This window comes from Gigantopelta aegis, chromosome 10 (assembly GCF_016097555.1).
Source record: "Gigantopelta aegis isolate Gae_Host chromosome 10, Gae_host_genome, whole genome shotgun sequence".
In the NCBI taxonomy this organism is placed as follows: Eukaryota; Metazoa; Mollusca; class Gastropoda; order Neomphalida; family Peltospiridae; genus Gigantopelta; species Gigantopelta aegis.
In genome coordinates, this window is record NC_054708.1 from 6,535,826 (window position 1) to 6,555,140 (window position 19,315).

Consider the following 19,315-nt stretch of genomic DNA (forward strand, 5'->3'; position numbering starts at 1 on the left):
TGCAACTCAGTTACACCAGCAACACCAACAGGCAACAGGGATCCGAGTCTGCACACAAACAGTTTGTAACCGCCTGCATGCAGCTTTGATACGCGCCCGTAGACCGTACAACCCTTTACAACTGCAAGACATCGCCAAACTCGGCTGGAATTGTATTGACGTCATCTTCGATGGACTTGTAAACGTTCGTTGGTCAAATGTCATGTTTAGTGACGAATGAAGTTTAATCTGGACTTCAATAACGGTTGTGTAAGGGTTTGGCTCAGGCTAGGTGAGCCCTTTCAAAAGGCTGCTATGGTACTTGATCGGTATGGAAGTGGGTCAATAATGGTGAAGGATGGTATCACCATGATACGTAGAACCGATCTCCACATCTGTCAAGGAAGAGTCACAGGTCTGTACTACAGAGACAACGTCATCTATCGTCGTGTTCTACCATTTGCTCATCGTCATGGCGCAGTATTTGTGTTCCACAATAACAATGTCAGAGGTCACCGTACACGTGTTGTCACATATCATCCACAGATGCATCAAATCCAGATATTGCCTTGGCCAGCAATATCCCTGACCTTTGGCCCATAAAACACGTGTTGGATATCCTTGATAGACCTATTCAACAATGTCAGGGGAGGGACGTAGCCCAGTAGTAAAGCGCTCGCTCGATGCGCGGTCGGTTTGGGATCGATCCCCGTCAGTGGACCCATTGGGATATTTCTCGCTCCAGCCAGTGCACCACGACTGGTACATCAAAGGTCGTGGTATGTGCTATCCTGTCTATGGGATGGTGCATATAAAAGATCTCTTGCTGATAATCAAAAAGAGTAGCCCATGAAGTGGCGACAGCGGGTTTCCTCTCTCAATATCTGTTTGGTCCTTAACCATATGTCTGACGCCATATAACCGTAAATAAAATGTGTTGAGTGCGTCGTTACATAAAACATTACCTTCCTTCAACAACGTCAACAACAACCACGAACACTGGTAGATTTGGGCATGACACTGCAGGAAGGGTTCCACAAATAACGATAGGCCGCCATATAAGAACCATGCGACAAAGGTGTAATGCATGCATTGACCCTAGAGGAGGTCCAACACGATATTGATAGCTTGTGATTTTCGTGTGTGCATCCCTGACTGGCATTGCATTTATTATGGGACTATAGGGTGTATACTACCAAATCAAATCCCATAGACAACATAAGTGACTAAAACTCCTATCTGCAGCCTATCAATCGACATCAACACAACGGATATAAATACTACCCCCCCCACCCCCCCCCCCCCCCCCCCCCACACACACACACACACTTAAGGTGAATCAGAAAAACTTGGGGGTCACGCTGCTCATTTCAGAGATAACGGTTAACGTCTGTGACGACCCTAGTTCCGCACAAAATGCGAGTACTTTTTTTACAGGTACCCCATACATGTTTCAAGCACATGGCTACTTGACACAGTGGTACTAGATGAAATAAAATTGCATACATTTTTTTGCCCAAATGAAACTATTTCTTTTTTTACAACCAACACACATTCATCACCAATCACAGGACTTGTGGTGTTAACTTCTCTATCATAACTTTGACCCAGCCGGAAGTTATTTGGTTTAGTACTACCATAAAACATCTTTCGTGTAATTCAAACAAATTAAATCCAGTGCACTTGTAAGTTATGTACACATGTTAATGCTGAAATAAATGTTGAAATTAGTTCAATGTTCATAATTCTTTTAATTTTGGGGAACAGTTTTAGAGAGGAAACCCGCTAAATTTTTTCCATGAGTAGTAAGGGATCTTTTATATACACAATCTCATACCCCTTATGGGGCCAGTATTTCATAATTAAATACAAACTTTACTTTTTGACCGACCGTTCAAAATTGCGCCAAATTTCCTCAATCAAAATTGCGCACCTTTTCTCTTTGGCATATTAATTGCTCCATTCAAAATTCCATTTTTTCTTCGTAGCGTTTCCTCTTGCTTTCGAAATAGTCACGATTGATGTCGAATTCACGCTCTATCATCAGATGTACGCCTCCGTTTTCCAGATCTGACGACGGCTCTTCATTTCCCTCCTCGCACGTTTTCACGTGTTGCTGCAAGTCACTTCCGTCTTTAAAGACCAGACCACACGTATCGCAAGAATGCATCCTCTTGACTTTTTTCAGATAGGGCTCTACCTCATCTTCTTCTTCTTCGTCGTCACTTTCGTAGGCGGGTATGTTTTCTCTTGAATGCGTTTCTTTGCATGATTTGCTCGTAGAGTTTCTTCTCCGACGGTGGTTGAAACTCTTCTGAGACATTCGCCGTTACGCTCGTGCTTATATACCATCCGGACGGCCCCGTCTCTAAACCATCAGGTCGAAGGCGCCAATGTTCGGGCGTGGTCGGTTTCAAGTCCACCAAAAGATGTCCGTAGGGCCTGTGGGTAGCTTCCTCAAACCGCTGCATGAAATGACGAGTATTTCCAGGATACATCTGCTGTGCCAAGGTTAGGACTTGCTGCTTGTCGATGGGGTTGTTGAACAGTGCCAGGTAATGACAGTTTCTTCTCTGTGTCGGGTCCTTGCTGTTATAGAGGTTCTGGTTGATAGCATTCACAGAGGTTTCTGTGGTGACTTCCTTCCGTGAACAGATCGGTGATGCGAGGGTCTTTTCCAGCTGTAGACATCAGGTCGTCCAAGGCGATGAGATTTCTGATTCTGGGATCCAAATAACGATCCTTTTCCAAATTCTCAGGTATACCTTGAACAAATTTTACTCGAGCAACCATTTTGATCGTATCATAGAGGGGTTGCCATCGTTTGTAGAGCCAGATGATGCGCTGAGGAGGCGGGTGGAGTAGGGTGGAGCGGGTGGAGCAGTTTGTACAACAAAAATGTTTTTCCACACGACGTGGGTCCCGACACGATCATGGTGAACGGATGTAACAATCTTAGGGGCTGCTGCTGCTGCTGCTGCTGCTGCTGCAGTGGAGCAGGAGCTATAGGAGCCCTAGGAGCCGGAGTAGGAGCTATAGGAGTCAGATGAGCAGGAGCCAGAGGAGCTATAGGAGCCGGAGCATGAGCTATAGGAGCCAGAGGAGCAGGAGCTATAGGAGCCAGAGGAGCAGGAGCTATAGGAGCCAGATGAGCTATAGGAGCCGGAACAGGAGCTATAGGAGCCGGAGCAGGAGCCAGATGAGCATGAGCTATAGGAGCCAGAGGAGCCGGAACAGGAGCTATAGGAGCCAGAGGAGCCGGATCAGGAGCCAGAGGAGCCGGAGCAGGAGCTATATGAGCAGGAGCTATAGGAGCCAGAGGAGCAGGAGCTATAGGAGCCAGAGGAGCAGGAGCTATAGGAGCCAGATGAGCAGGAGCTATACAAGCCCTAGGAGCCGGAGCAGGAGCTATAGGAGCCAGATGAGCGGAGATATCGGAGCCATAGGAGCCGGAGCAGGAGCTATAGGATCAGGAGCCATGGGAGCCTGGAGTTGAGCTGAATGGAAGGTCTTCCAATGACGTAGCATATTTGATGGTTTTGAAAAAGTATTTGAACATACGGGACACGATCTTTTGATCATGACATGTTCTGGAATAAACCAATTCTGATTCATGATGTTGACTGTTGAAGTGTTCGACGTGAAGTGACGATGTTGAAACTGCCATGCCCCCTTTTATAGTCTTCTCAGAAATGCTAGTGCCGTTTTTGCCCAGTCTGCTCTCGTCGTTTCTGTTCCACGCCACTCTGTTCACGTTTCCGTTTCTGCTAGACCTTGGCTTGCTCTACCACCTGCTGCGTTGGGGAGACCATGACGACTTTGGGTGCCGGGGGCTTGTTTTGTTCCTTTATCTTTCTTCCACGTAGGGTCGTAGAGTTCTAGACATCGATCTATACTGTACATGATCTGACTTTCCACCACGTTGAATTTCGAAGTGAGGCTGAAGTTCACCCTCTGCTTGCAACTTGTAGAAACGGGTCCACTTGTCCACGTCGGGAACGTACAACTTGTACTGGTCAGACATGTTACTTTTCTGAAGGTTCTACCTCAAATGACGATGTTACCCATTACCCTTTTATTTATACTCTCTACAATTTCGCGCATGTATGACCCATCCCCCCCCCCCCCCCCATCCCCAAGAATAGCTCGTGCACGGCTCAGGGCCATTCTCGGAACCACACTCAGGGCCTCACACAGGGCCACACTCAGGGCCTCAGGGCCATACTCAGGGCCACAGGTCCACATACACACACACACACACACACACACACACACACACACATACAGGGTCACCTTTAAATTAATAACAAACAAAACGTGTTATTCACCAGTTTATTTTACAAAACGAAAAGTATCACACCCATGCAATACGTGTTTAATGTCTGAACACATTGTTAATGTAAGGACATCTCGGGGACAGTCTGTAATGTTCCATCACTGGATCGTCCATCTTCTGCCATCTTCTGCCATCTGTAGGTACGTAGTCCACAACAGTAACAGACGACGGCGTCGTGGTCTCCCATGTAGAAGATACCGGCCTTGGCGAGTTCCCTCGGTATGTGACTCATCTGGAGGGGCCACCGACCAAATAACCATTTCTTAATACGTGCCAGAGGAATTTTAAATTTACCCTCTGCTTTGACAGCTTGATATAATTTAACAGCTTGATATAATTTAACAGGACCTGCATAACTCCCAGGGTGCTTTACATCATAGTAAAGTGACTCGAGGTACTGTTCCCGCTGAGACATGGTTCTCAACTGACTGATAGGTCATAAATGTCATACTATTTATAAACAACAGATTCAAAAGATACAACACAAAATTTATTACTAAACAACAGATTGAAAATGTAGTACACAAAATACCAAACATACATAGTTATTACATCATGAAATAAAAACTCTAATGTTTGAACACGTTATTCACATAGGGAAATCTCGGGGACAGTCTGTAATGTTCCATCACTGGATCGTCCATTCTCTGCCATCGGTAGGCGCGTAGTCCGCAGCAGTAACAGACGACGGCATCGTGGTCTCCCGTGTAGAAGAAACCGGCCTTGGCGAGCTTCCTCGGTTTCTGGCGTAACTGTATGGGCCACTACCCAAAATGTCTGCATACGTGTATAGAATCTTCTCATTTCGAGTCGAGGACAGAACAAGTAATGTCTCGAAAGGCCATCCCATTCGTCATTGGCGTCGTAGGCATCATCATCGTAGGGAGCAGAGTCCGTTTTGGTAGTCACTCTTTTTCATTTGATTGTACGTCTTTCTGAACATTTGCAGACCAAGATGTCGTCCTCGTCGCTACTGCTGCTGCTACTAACACTGCTCGAATATCCCGATGCCATCTTCTTCGTTCCAGACAGAGTGCAACAAGACACAAAAATGTGAACATCATCAACCTCTAAAACAAACTAGACGTAGATCTTGTCTGTGGACTTTTCGACAAGCGAATGACAATGAAGCCAAAAGCACCCTTTTTATACCCGAGGGAGGCACCCCCAGCTCAGTCCAAGGACCCACACCTGCACCAAGGCCATCGTCTCCTACAGAACGGCCATTGTTTCGTACCAAGGTCACATACCTGCATCAACCTATACAAAGGCCATTGTTTCCTACCAAGGTCACACACCTGCATCAAGCCCATTGTCTCCTACCAACGTCACGTGATCACGGGAAAGTAGGTCATGGCCCCATACAGGCCTCCCTGCTACTCATAATACGACCCATCATAGACGGGTGTATAAAAACGAGACATCATTTTGATCACATTATGTGACACATTATCTCTCTCTCTCTCTCGTCTCTCTCTCTCTCTCTCTCTCTCTCTCTCTCTCTCTCTCTCTCTCACACACACACACACACACACACACGCACACCATCCTTGTAGTACTTTGTAATTGCAGCCCTACCTTGTTGCGTATTATTAAATCATGGAGCAGTGGAGGTTATTATTGCATTTATAAAGTTAGTTTTGTTTACCACACCAGTGCTAATGCACATTGGTTTTTTAATCATCGGCCATTGGATGTCAAACATTTGGTAATTGTGACATATAGTCTTCGAGAGGAAACCCGCTACATGTCAGATGGAGAGGAACACAAACAGTGTGTATTTGAAACACTAATCCATGGTTGGAGGTTGGAGGTTGGAGGTAGGGGCAGGTGCAAGCGTAGATGCTCGACGTCCTTTAAATCAGTATTGTCATTTTAAATAACTTTCAATTATGCATGGAAGCTCATTATTTGTCTGTGAAAAATCATTTGTTTTTGTAAATGATGATCTTTGTATATTCTTTAGTAGACTTCAGGTTACACATCACCAAGGGCTCGCGCTATCGGTAGCCAAGTTAGCCATTGGCTAATTTTTACCCCTAAAAAATGGCCAATAAAATTTGTATATGGCATTCACTTTTGCATCCATTTGAAAACAATTTGTATATCAGAACATATTCTGTGAAAAGACAACAATATCAAGAGGGTTAGCCTTCTCTTCCTTCAACAATCAACATATAGGCTGACAACAAACCATTTCACTCAGCCACCCTTAATCGACTGTACTGCCTCATCGTGCTGCTATACAAATCGAAGTATACCACTTGCACAGTTGTTATCAGCTAATACTTTAAATAACAACTTGCAATCATCAAAGAAAGATCTGAGTATTACATAATATATTTTTACCGAAAAGCTATTTCCTAAACTGGACTATATTAAGCTGCCACAACCAGTAGTGACACGACATATCGTGGTGTGGTGTCTTTTATAAAAAGATATTAAAACAAACACTAACAAGTTATGTTTGATATGTTTATTCTGAAACACCAGTAGTATTTCTTACTCCCAAGAGTAACCGATTTTGTTAAATATTTTACTAACTAGAATATCTAGTTCTAAAGACAATGGGCTCTGTTTATAATATTTTGAAAACATTTCATCAAAATGTTCACTTTTATACCTTGATGAGTAGCACTATAATTCTGTGTGGTGAATCCACCACTGTACACTGTACACTGTTCAGTAAAACACAAAACACTGATTAACCCATGATGTAGCAAGCTATAAAACACTTATTAACCCATGGTGTAGCAAGCTATAAAACACTTAAGCCACGATATAGCAAGCTATAAAACACTGATCAACCCGTGATGTAGCAAGCTATAAAACATTTATTAATCCATGATGTAGCAAGCTATAAAACATTTATTAACCCATGATGTAGCAAGCTATAAAACATTGATTAACCCGTGATGTAGCAAGCTATAAAACATTTATTAACCCGTGATGTAGCAAGCTATAAAACACTTATTAACTCATGATGTAGCAAGCTATAAAACATGTATTAACCCGTGATGTAGCAAGCTATAAAACATTTATTAACTCATGATGTAGCAAGCTATAAAACATTGATTAACCCGTGATGTAGCAAGCTATAAAACATTTATTAACCCGTGATGTAGCAAGCTATAAAACACTTATTAACTCATGATGTAGCAAGCTATAAAACATTTATTAACCCGTGATGTAGCAAGCTATAAAACATTTATTAACCCATGATGTAGCAAGCTATAAAACATTGATTAACCCGTGATGTAGCAAGCTATAAAACATTGATTAACCCGTGATGTAGCAAGCTATGAAACATTTATTGACCCATGATGTAGCAAGCTATAAAACACTTATTAACTCATGATGTAGCAAGCTATAAAACACTGATTAACCAATGATGTAGCAAGCTATAAAACACTTTTTAACCCGTGATGTAGCAAGCTATAAAACACTTATTAACCCGTGAATATAGCAAGCTATAAAACACTTATTAACCCGTGAATATAGCAAGCTATAAAACACTGATTAACCCATGACATAGCAAGCTATAAAACACTGATTAACCTGTGATGTAGCAAGCTATAAAACATTGATTAACCCATGACGTAGTAAGCTATAAAACACTGATTAACTCGTGATGTAGCAAGCTATGAAACACTGATTAACCCATTATGTAGCAAGCTATAAAACACTTCTTAACCCATGATATAGCACGCTATAAAACATTTATTAACCCGTGAATATAGCAAGCTATAAAACACTTATTAACCCGTGATGTAGCAAGCTATAAAACACTTATTAACCCGTGATGTAGCAAGCTATAAACACTAATTAACCCGTGATGTAGCAAGCTATAAAACATTGATTAACCCATGACGTAGTAAGCTATAAAACACTGATTAACCCGTGATGTAGCAAGCTATAAAACACTGATTAACCCGTGATGTAGCAAGCTATAGCTTGACCGTATTCTGTTTCACACTGATGCCCTTCTCTTCCAAGGCCGGAAGTACAAGATTATATATCCCACGTGTCACTGGGATAACAACGCCCTTTTCTGTGATTTTACCTAGAGGGGAGAAAACAAACATTTCTGATGATTAAAAAAAAGTAGCACACAATGTTCCTTTAACTTAATCATTTATTGCCAGGTAAACATTTTAATAAAAAAAAATGTTTCCAACGATAAAAACTAAATATTTCCAAAACATGTTTTGTTTACTTACTACTAACATTTATATCAGTTTTATTATATTTCTTAGCTCAGATTTAAAAACAAATCCTCATATAACAGTGACACTTTGTGTATATTCATTCTATGAAAGCTGTTGAACAGGTATGTAGAAATGATATCAGAAGTGGGGGTGGGTGGGTATAATATCTAGTGTGTCAGATTTGTATCTTTTTTTATATACAGCAAGACCAAAACAAATTAATTATTCGTCCTCAAGTGGGATGCTCCCAGTTCGTATAAGGCCTGTTGAATGACCAATAGCATTCAGATTGCTGAGCAGTTTGTATGTTTATCCTAAGGTTTTCTTCCTGTTCAGATCCCAGCTCAGTCTTCTTCTAACTCCATGATGGACACCATCCGAGACACACCTCCGCCTCCATTGGATATCTCCAAACTCAATACTGATGAAGACAAGACTGTGTGAACGATGGACACTATCCCAGACACACCTCAGCCTCCACTGAACATCTCCAAACTCAATGCTGATGAAGATAAGACTGTGTGAACGATGGACACTATCCCAGACACACCTCAGTCTCCACTGAACATCTCCAAACTCAATACTGGTCAATATAAGACTGTGTGAACGATGAAAGCTATCCCAGACACACCCCAGCCTCCATTGAATACCTCCAAACTCCATACAGGTGACGACAAAACTGTGTGATCGATGGACACTATCCCAGACACACCTCAGCCGCCACTGAACATCTCCAAACTCAATACTGGTGAAGATAAGACTGTGTGAACGATGGACACTATCCCAGACACACCCCAGCCTCCATTGAATATCTCCAAACTCAATACTGGTGACAACAAAACTGTGTGAACGATGGACACTATCCCAAACACACCTCAACCTCCACTGAACATCTCCAAAACTCAATACTGGTGAAGATAAGACTGTGTGAACGATGGACACTATCCCAGACACACCTCAGCCTCCACTGAACATCTCCAAAACTCAATACTGGTGAGGACAAGACTGTGTGAACGATGGACATTATCCCAGACACATCTCCACCTCCACTGAACATCTCCAAACTCAATACTGGTGAGGACAAGACTGTGTGAACGAAGGACACTATCCCAGACACACCTCAGCCTCCACTGAACATCTCTAAACTCAATACTGGTGAGGACAAGACTGTTTCAACGATGGACACTATCCCAGACACACCCCAGCCTCCATTGAATATCTCCAAACTCAATACTGGTGAGAACAAGACTGTGTGAACGATGGACACTATCCCAGACACACCTCAGCCTCCACTGAACATCTCCAAACTCAATACTGGTGAAGATAAGACTGTGTGAACGATGGACACTATCCCAGACACACCCCAGCCTCCACTGAATATCTCCAAACTCAATACTGGTGACGACAAAACTGTGTGAACGATGGACACTATCCCAGACACACCTCAGCCTCCACTGAACATCTCCAAACTCAATACTGGTGAGGACAAGACTGTGTGAACGATGGACACTATCCCAGACACATCTCCACCTCCACTGAACATCTCCAAACTCAATACTGGTGAGGACAAGACTGTGTGCACTATGGACACTATCTCAGACACACCTCAGCCTCCACTGAACATCTCTAAACTCAATACTGGTGAGGACAAGACTGTGTGAACGATGGACACTATCCCAGACACACCTCAGCCTCCACTGAACATCTCCAAACTCAATACTGGTGAGGACAAGACTGTGTGAACGATGGACACTATCCCAGACACACCTCAGCCTCCATTGAATATCTCCAAACTCAATACTGGTGAAGATAAGACTGTGTGCACGATGGACACTATCCCAGACACACCTCAGCCTCCATTGAATATCTCCAAATTCAATACTGGTGAAGATAAGACTGTGTGAACGATGGACACTATCCCAGACACATCTCAGCCTCCACTGAACATCTCCAAACTCAATACTGGTGAAGATAAGACTGTGTGAACGATGGACACTATCCCAGACACACCTCAGCCTCCATTGAATATCTCCAAACTCAATACTGGTGAAGAGAAGACTGTGTGAACGATGGACATTATCCCAGACACACCTCAGCCTCCGCTGAACATCTCCAAACTCAATACTGGTGACGACAAAACTGTGTGAACGATGGACACTATCCCAGACACACCTCAGCCTCCACTGAACATGTCCAAACTCAATACAGGTGACGACAAAACTGTGTGAACGATGGACACTATCCCAGACACACCTCAGCCTCCACTGAACATCTCCAAACTCAATACTGGTGAAGACAAGACTGTGTGAACGATGGACACTATCCCAGACACACCTCAGCCTCCACTGAACATCTCCAAACTCAATACAGGTGACGACAAAACTGTGTGAACGATGGACACTATCCCAGACACACCTCAGCCTCCACTGAACATCTCCAAACTCAATACTGGTGAAGACAAGACTGTGTGAACGATTGGTTGGACACACCCCAGCCTGGTTGGATTTGATGAACTATTCATCTGTCTGTCAATTACATCTGTAAATATCCCAGCTCAGTGCATGGTAATGGTCTGTATTATACTGTTGACCCTGGTTCTTAAAAGAAAAATTTGGACTTTTTCAGCATGTATTGCAGAACTATAGTTTTTAACCACGTTATTCCAGGCCTTGGATAATTCCAAATATGCATTGACCATTTACTGGTTACACAAAATAAATTCTGGTGACTCATCTCATTTTCTTTTGTAACTCGTCTCTATTGTGTATCCAACAATCTCTGTGAATACTAACTCTCTAGAATGAGCTGTACTGCTAACCCTATTGTGTATCCAATAATCTGTGTGAATACTAACTCTCTAGAATGAGCTGTACTGCTGTCCCTATTGTGTATCCAACAATCTCTGTGAATACTAACTCTCTCGAATGAGCTGTACTGCTATCCCTACTGTGTATCCAACAATCTCTGTGAATACTAACTCTCTCGAATGAGCTGTACTGCTGTCCCTATTGTGTATCCAACAATCTCTGTGAATACTAACCCTCTAGAATGAGCTGTACTGCTATCCCTATTGTGTATCCAACAATCTCTGTGAATACTAACCCTCTAGAATGAGCTGTACTGCTTTCCCTATTGTGTATCCAACAATCTCTGTGAATACTAACCCTCTAGAATGAGCTGTACTGTTATCCCTATTGTGTATCCAACAATCTCTGTGAATACTAACTCTCTAGAATGAGCTGTACTGTTATCCCTATTGTGTATCCAACAATCTCTGTGAATACTAACCCTCTAGAATGAGCTGTACTGCTTTCCCTATTGTGTATCCAACAATCTCTGTGAATACTAACCCTCTAGAATGAGCTGTACTGCTATCCCTATTGTGTATCCAACAATCTCTGTGAATACTAACCCTCTAGAATGAGCTGTACTGCTATCCCTATTGTGTATCCAACAATCTCTGTGAATACTAACTCTCTAGAATGAGCTGTACTGCTATCCCTATTGTGTATCCAACAATCTCTGTAAATACTAACTCTAGAATGAGCTGTACTGCTATCCCTATTGTGTATCCAACAATCTCTGTGAATACTAACCCTCTAGAATGAGCTGTACTGCTATTCCTATTGTGTATCCAACAATCTCTGTCAATACTAACCCTCTAGAATGAGCTGTACTGCTATCCCTATTGTGTATCCAACAATCTCTGTAAATACTAACTCTAGAATGAGCGGTACTGCTAACCCTATTGTGTATCCAACAATCTCTGTCAATACTAACCCTCTAGAATGAGGTGTACTGCTATCCCTATTGTGTATCCAACAATCTCTGTCAATACTAACCCTCTAGAATGAGCTGTACTGCTGTCCCTATTGTGTATCCAACAATCTCTGTGAATACTAACCCTCTAGAATGAGCTGTACTGCTATCCCTATTGTGTATCCAACAATCTCTGTCAATACTAACCCTCTAGAATGAGCTGTACTGCTATCCCTATTGTGTATCCAACAATCTTTGTCAATACTAACCCTCTAGAATGAGCTGTACTGCTGTCCCTATTGTGTATCCAACAGTTTTTGCCATGGCGGAGTGTCCACCTGCTTCTCCAAACACAACTAGATCGATGTCGGTTCGCTCTCTGGTGCTGTCTGGATATTCAGCACTCACTTCAATGTGCATCACAACGAGATCCCTTTCACCTGGCCCTGTCAAATATGTGTATAATTATTTATATCATCTTCAGGATGAAATGTGTAAAATATAATGATAATTATTTCTATCATAATAAGGATGAAATGTGTAAAATATAATTATCATTATTTCTATCATGATCAGGATGAAATGTGTAAAATATAATGATCATTATTTCCACTATCATAAGGATGAAATGTGTAAAATATACTGATAATTATTGCTATTATCATCAGGATGAAATGTGTAAAATATAATGATCATTATTTCTATCGTAAGGATGAAATGTGTAAAATATAATGATCATTATTTCTATCATCATCAGGATGAAATGTGTAAAATATAATGATCATTATTTCTATTGTAAGGATGAAATGTGTAAAATATGATGATCATTATTTCTATCATCATTAAGGATGAAATGTGTAAAATATAATGATCATTATTTCCAGTATCATTAGGATGAAATGTGTAAAATATAATGATCATTATTTCTATTGTAAGGATGAAATGTGTAAAATATGATGATCATTATTTCTATTATCAAGGATGAAATGTGTAAAATATGATGATCATTATTTCCACTATCATAAGGATGAAATATGTAAAATATAATGATCATTATATCTATTATTATAAGGATGAAATGTGTAACATATAATGATCATTATTTCCACTATCATAAGGATGAAATATGTAAAATATAATGATCATTATATCTATTATTATAAGGATGAAATGTGTAACATATAATGATCATTATTTCCACTACCATAAGGATGAATTGTGTAAAATATGATTATCATTATTTCTATCATCATTAAGGATGAAATGTGTAAAATATAATGATCATTATTTCTATTATTATAAAGATGAAATGTGTAAAATATAATGATCATTATTTCTATTATTATAAGGATGAAATGTGTAAAATACAATGATCATTATTGCTATTATTATAAGGATGAAATGTGTAAAATATAATGATCATTATTTCTATCATCATTAAGGATGAAATGTGTAAAATATTTGGTGTTTTATGCAGTTTTTCCCCCACCTCAACCAGTGCTATGGAGAAATGCATATAAAAGACCACTTGAATAGAATAAATGAATGAATGAATGAATGAACGAATGAATGTTTAATAATTATTAATGACACCCCAGGAAATGTTTTTATCGGCTATTGGGTGTCAAATTAAGGTAAATGCAAAAATGAACACTTGCATAGATACTGTAAAAAGGGCACGGTGTAGCCTAGTGGTAAAGCACTCGCTTGATGTGAGGTCGGTCTAGGATCAATCCCTGTTGGTGGGCGCAATGGGCTCTTTCTCATTCTAGCCAATGCACCACGACTAGTATAACAATGTCTGTGGTATGTGCCATCCTGAATGTTGGATGATGCATATAAAAGATCCCTTGCTACTAATGGAAACATGTAGTGGGTTTCTTCTCTAAGACTATATGTCAAAATTACCAAATGAATGACTTCCAATAGCCGATAATTTATAAACCAATTTGCTCTAGTGTTGTTAAACAAAACAAACTTTAGATTTAGATAATATGAAAATCGAGATTACACCTACCATAAGCAAGTTTCTTCTCTAAATATCCTGCCAGACAGTCGAGTGGTGTTCCTGTCTTTGCTATTGGGATGTCATCTAGAAATCCCATGCTAAAAATAAATGAATATCTGGTTTTGTAGATACACGTTAACATTGTGCAGGTTTCTACAAATCAGACTGTTTGAACCATACTTGTATTAGATGGTTAAATAATTTGTTTAAATTTTATATATACTCTTCAAAAGAAGAAACGCAAAACCACATTGTCGTAACATTTGGAGAATTGATTTAATTATTGAATGGTGAGTCCGATAATTACCAAATGTTGCAGGATTGTTCACAATTCACTCTAGTCCATTGTGAGTAAGTGATAGGACACACCACCAAGGTCAAGGTCATCTGGAGTCAATACCGGGTGTGGCCTCCGCGTGTGTTGACAACTGCCTGGCACCGCCTGCCCATTGAAGCAACCAGAGTACGGATGACGTCCCGGGGGATGGTGGCCCACTCGGCCTGCAAGGCTGCTGCCAGCTCGGGCAGGGTCTGGGGCTGTGGTTGTCGCTGTCGGAGGCGTCGGTCCAACTCGTCCCATAGATGCTCAATTAGGTTCAAATCCGGTGATATCGATGGCCAAGGAAGGACATTAATGTTGTTGTTCTGTAGGAAAGCCGTTGTGAGACGTGCTGTGTGAGGCCTGGCGTTGTCATGTTGGAACACTGTGTTGGCGTTGGCCATAACTGGAACGATGTGTGGCCGGAGGATCTGGTCAATGTAGCCCTGTGCATTCAGGTTGCCCTGCACGTGGACCAGGTCAGTTCTGCCAGTGTGTGAGATGGCTGCCCACACCATGACACTACCCCCGCCGAATCTGTCCACTTCCTGCACGCAGTTTGCCGCATAACGTTCACCACAACGCCTATACACGCGACATCTTCCATCATGACGTCGGAGCAGAAATCGGGACTCGTCACTGAACCACACCTGTCTCCATCGCAGTTGAGGCCATTGTCGATGAATCTGGCACCACTGCAGTCGGAGTCGACGGTGTTGTGGTGTTAAGATAACACCTCGAACTGGACGTCTGGCACGAATTCCTACCTCACGTAGGCGGTTCCGTACGGTCTGGTCGGATATCCTGCGCAAACCTGGTATTGCTGCGGCTGTGGAGGTGGCAGTAGTCAATCGTTCCCGAAGGTGGCGTACCCGGATGTAGCGGTCCTGCCCGGGGGTAGTGACCCGTGGTCGACCGGATCTAGGGAGGTCACGTATTGATCTATGTTGCTGGTAACGGTCCCACAGTCTGGAGATGGTGCTTGGGGACACATGGAATGCCCTGGCAACGGCCGTTCTGGATTCGCCTGCGTCTAGTCGGCCGATGGCATTGTTTCTCTGCGGTTCACTGAGACGTGGCATGTCCTGGATTGTCAACTGTCGGCCAGATACAGAGGCCAGGCAAGCGAACACCCTGCACTTTTATACTGTCGGTGTTCATGTTGCACGTGCAGACAACGCACGTGCAGTGGTGACATGGTTTGCACATGGCTGCGTTTTTGCGAATATTCACATTTTGAAACTTTATTTTACAGTAGCTGCGTTTTATCGAATGTAACCGTGGGAATGTGTTTGGGACATGCAATGACCTTATATTCACAAAGCATGAACCGGTAGGAAACATAAAATCGGAGTTATAACCCATTTGTACCCTTTTGCGTTTCTTTTTTTGAAGAGTATATATACAGTCGAATCCACTTAATTGCATATTACATAAATCGGTTATTTGCATATTATTCTGCTGCCAAGACACTTTTAGCTTTAAACCAATACAAATTATATTGCATAATCCAATAGCTTTATAAACATATATAAATCGGTCATTTATATAAGAAAACTAAAACAAAATCTAGAAATTTTATTATAAAATGTTCCACAGATCTTTAATATTTTTACCAGAAACAATTATAATTGCAGGGAGAAGAAAGCTGAATGTTCTTTGTTCAATAAAAACTAATGTGTGCACAATGTGTGGCTTCAAGATGAATATTTTATATATCAATAGTTTTTATTACTTAAAAATATTTTAAATAATTATATAAATAATAATTAAAATAACAATAAATACTGAAAGGGAAAAAAAAATGTCTTAACAAATTTATTAAAGCATGCGATGTACATTGTTGACAAATACTCATGCACACGTTTATTGCAGTAATCCTGGGGATATATATATATATTTCTCCCATCCCTAGCTATGCAAGACAGACCCATTCCATGATGTCAGCCCATATGGAATAAATCTGTCTTGCATGGGCTATGACATCATTGAATTTAACATGGGGAGTATTACAGTGTTGGTAATATATGACATCATATTAATACAAGTTGGTCAGTTTTAGATTGATATTTTGTTATTAAAACCTTCATTATAACAGCTATCTTGTTAATTTGTAGTGTCAAATTTTATTTAACATATGAAGCAGATGTGCAAAATATGATAATGTACTTTATTTAAAATAAAATGGTCAAATAAAGAAGTTACTCTTTCAGTCATCTTCATTTGTTCGTAGAAAATAATGGTTTATTTATTGAATGGATGGGAGAAAAAGACTCCATCATGCACGGTCATGTGGGATAGAAAAAGTACACACTTGGTAGTGGAAATTTCGACCACCTCGGGTGTCTTTTTTCTATACCACATGACCGCATATGATGGAGTCTATTATTGTTTTGTTTTTACTGTACATGTATACACAATGATCTTCAACTAGCAGAGACAGACTAACACAGGAATAATCAAATATACAGTAGGTAGAGCAGACGACATCATTCACTATGGACGAGTATTGAGTTTTATTTACATAATAGTACTCACCAATGATCTTATGAATAGCACATAAAAATTAAACAGTTTTGTTATTTCCAAAGCATATTTCCTTTTCTACTTATATGAAGACAAAGTAAAACCTACTCTAAATGATGGCTGATATGGAGTTATGAGAGACTTTATAAGTAATATTAAAACTATATCAGAAATAATTATATTTACAAGATTAAAAATTAAAAACCATACTTTATGTAAACCACTTCACAGACGTATATCTCTATCTCACAAACACAATTCAACTCTTACCTCTTTATAGCAGACAGTGTGCTGTCATCTCCACCTATCTGTATCTGTTTCATAGACATATCTCTCTCACAAACACAATTCAACTCTTACCTCGTTATAGCAGACAGTGTGCTGTCATCTCCACCTATCTGTTTCATAGACATATCTCTATCACAAACACAATTCAACTCTTACCTCTTTATAGCAGACAGTGTGCTGTCATCTCCACCTATCTGTATCTGTTTCATAGACATATCTCTCTCACAAACACAATTCAACTCTTACCTCGTTATAGCAGACAGTGTACTGTCATCTCCACCTATCTGTTTCATAGACATATTTCTCTCACAAACACAATTCAACTCTTACCTCGTTATAGCAGACAGTGTCCTGTCATCTCCACATATCTGTTTCATAGACATATCTCTCTCACAAACACAATTCAACTCTTACCTCATTATAGCAGACAGTGTGCTGTCATCTCCACCTATCTGTTTCATAGACATATCTCTATCACAAACACAATTCAACTCTTACCTCTTTATAGCAGACAGTGTGCTGTCATCCCGGCCTATCTGTTTCATAGACATATCTCTCTCACAAACACAATTCAACTCTTACCTCGTTATAGCAGACCGTGTGCTGTCATCTCCACCTATCTGTTTCATAGACATATCTCTCTCACAAACACAATTCAACTCTGACCTCTTTATAGCAGACAGTGTGCTGTCATCTCCACCTATCTGTTTCATAGACATATCTCTCTTACAAACACAATTTAACTCTTACATCTTTATAGCAGACAGTGTGCTGTCATCTCTACCTATCTGTATCTGTTTCATAGACATATCTCTCTCACAAACACAATTCAACTCTGACCTCTTTATAGCAGACAGTGTGCTGTCACCTCCACCTATCTGTTTCATAGACATATCTCTATCACAAACACAATTCAACGCTGACCTCTTTATAGCAGACAGTGTGCTGTCATCTCCACCTATCTGTTTCATAGACACATCTCTATCACAAACACAATTCAACTCTTACCTCTTTATAGCAGACAGTGTGCTGTCATCTCCACCTATCTGTATCTGTTTCATAGACATATCTCTCTCACAAACACAATTCAACTCTTACCTCTTTATAGCAGACAGTGTATTGTCATCTCCACCTATTTATTTCATATACATATCTCTCTCACAAACACAATTCAACTCTGTCCTCTTTATAGCAGACAGTGTGCTGTCATCTCCACCTATCTGTATCTGTTTCATAGACATATCTCTCTCACAAACACAATTCAACTCTTACCTCGTTATAGCAGACAGTGTGCTGTCATCTCCACCTATCTGTATCTGTATCAGTATCATAGACATATCTCTCTCACAAACACAATTCAACTCTGACCTCTTTATAGCAGACAGTGTGCTGTCATCTCCACCTATTTGTTTCATAGACATATCTCTCTCACAAACACAATTCAACTCTTACCTCTTTATAGCAGACAGTGTGCTGTCATCCCGGCCAATCTGTTTCATAGACATATCTCTCTCACAAACACAATTCAACTCTTACCTCGTTATAGCAGACAGTGTGCTGTCATCTCCAACTATCTGTTTCATAGACATAATTCTCTCACAAACACAATTCAACTCTTACCTCTTTATAGCAGACAGTGTGCTGTCATCTCCACCTATCTGTTTCATAGACATATCTCTCTCACAAACACAATTCAACACTGACCTCTTTATAGCAGACAGTGTGCTGTCATCTCCACCTATCTGTTTCATAGACATATCTCTATCACAAACATAATTCAGCTCTTACCTCTTTATAGCAGACAGTGTGCTGTCATCTCCACCTATCTGTTTCATAGACATATCTCTATCACAAACATAATTCAGCTCTTACCTCTTTATAGCAGACAGTGT

At 40.8% G+C, this 19,315-nt stretch overlaps 1 protein-coding gene across 1 annotated transcript in view; it reads right to left on the bottom strand.

The window, feature by feature from the left end:
• Nucleotides 1-6,776: 6,776 nt before the first annotated feature.
• LOC121384409 (alpha-aminoadipic semialdehyde synthase, mitochondrial-like) overlaps nt 6,777-19,315 on the bottom strand; it is a 29,945-nt gene continuing 17,406 nt past the window's right edge. The window contains exons 11-13 of the mRNA XM_041514796.1: nt 14,300-14,388; nt 12,552-12,728; nt 6,777-8,378 (exon numbers count right to left, since the gene is read on the bottom strand). Of these exons, the coding sequence (XP_041370730.1) occupies nt 8,263-8,378; nt 12,552-12,728; nt 14,300-14,388 (382 nt within the window). The 3' untranslated portion in view covers nt 6,777-8,262. The remainder of the gene's footprint in view (nt 8,379-12,551; nt 12,729-14,299; nt 14,389-19,315) is intronic.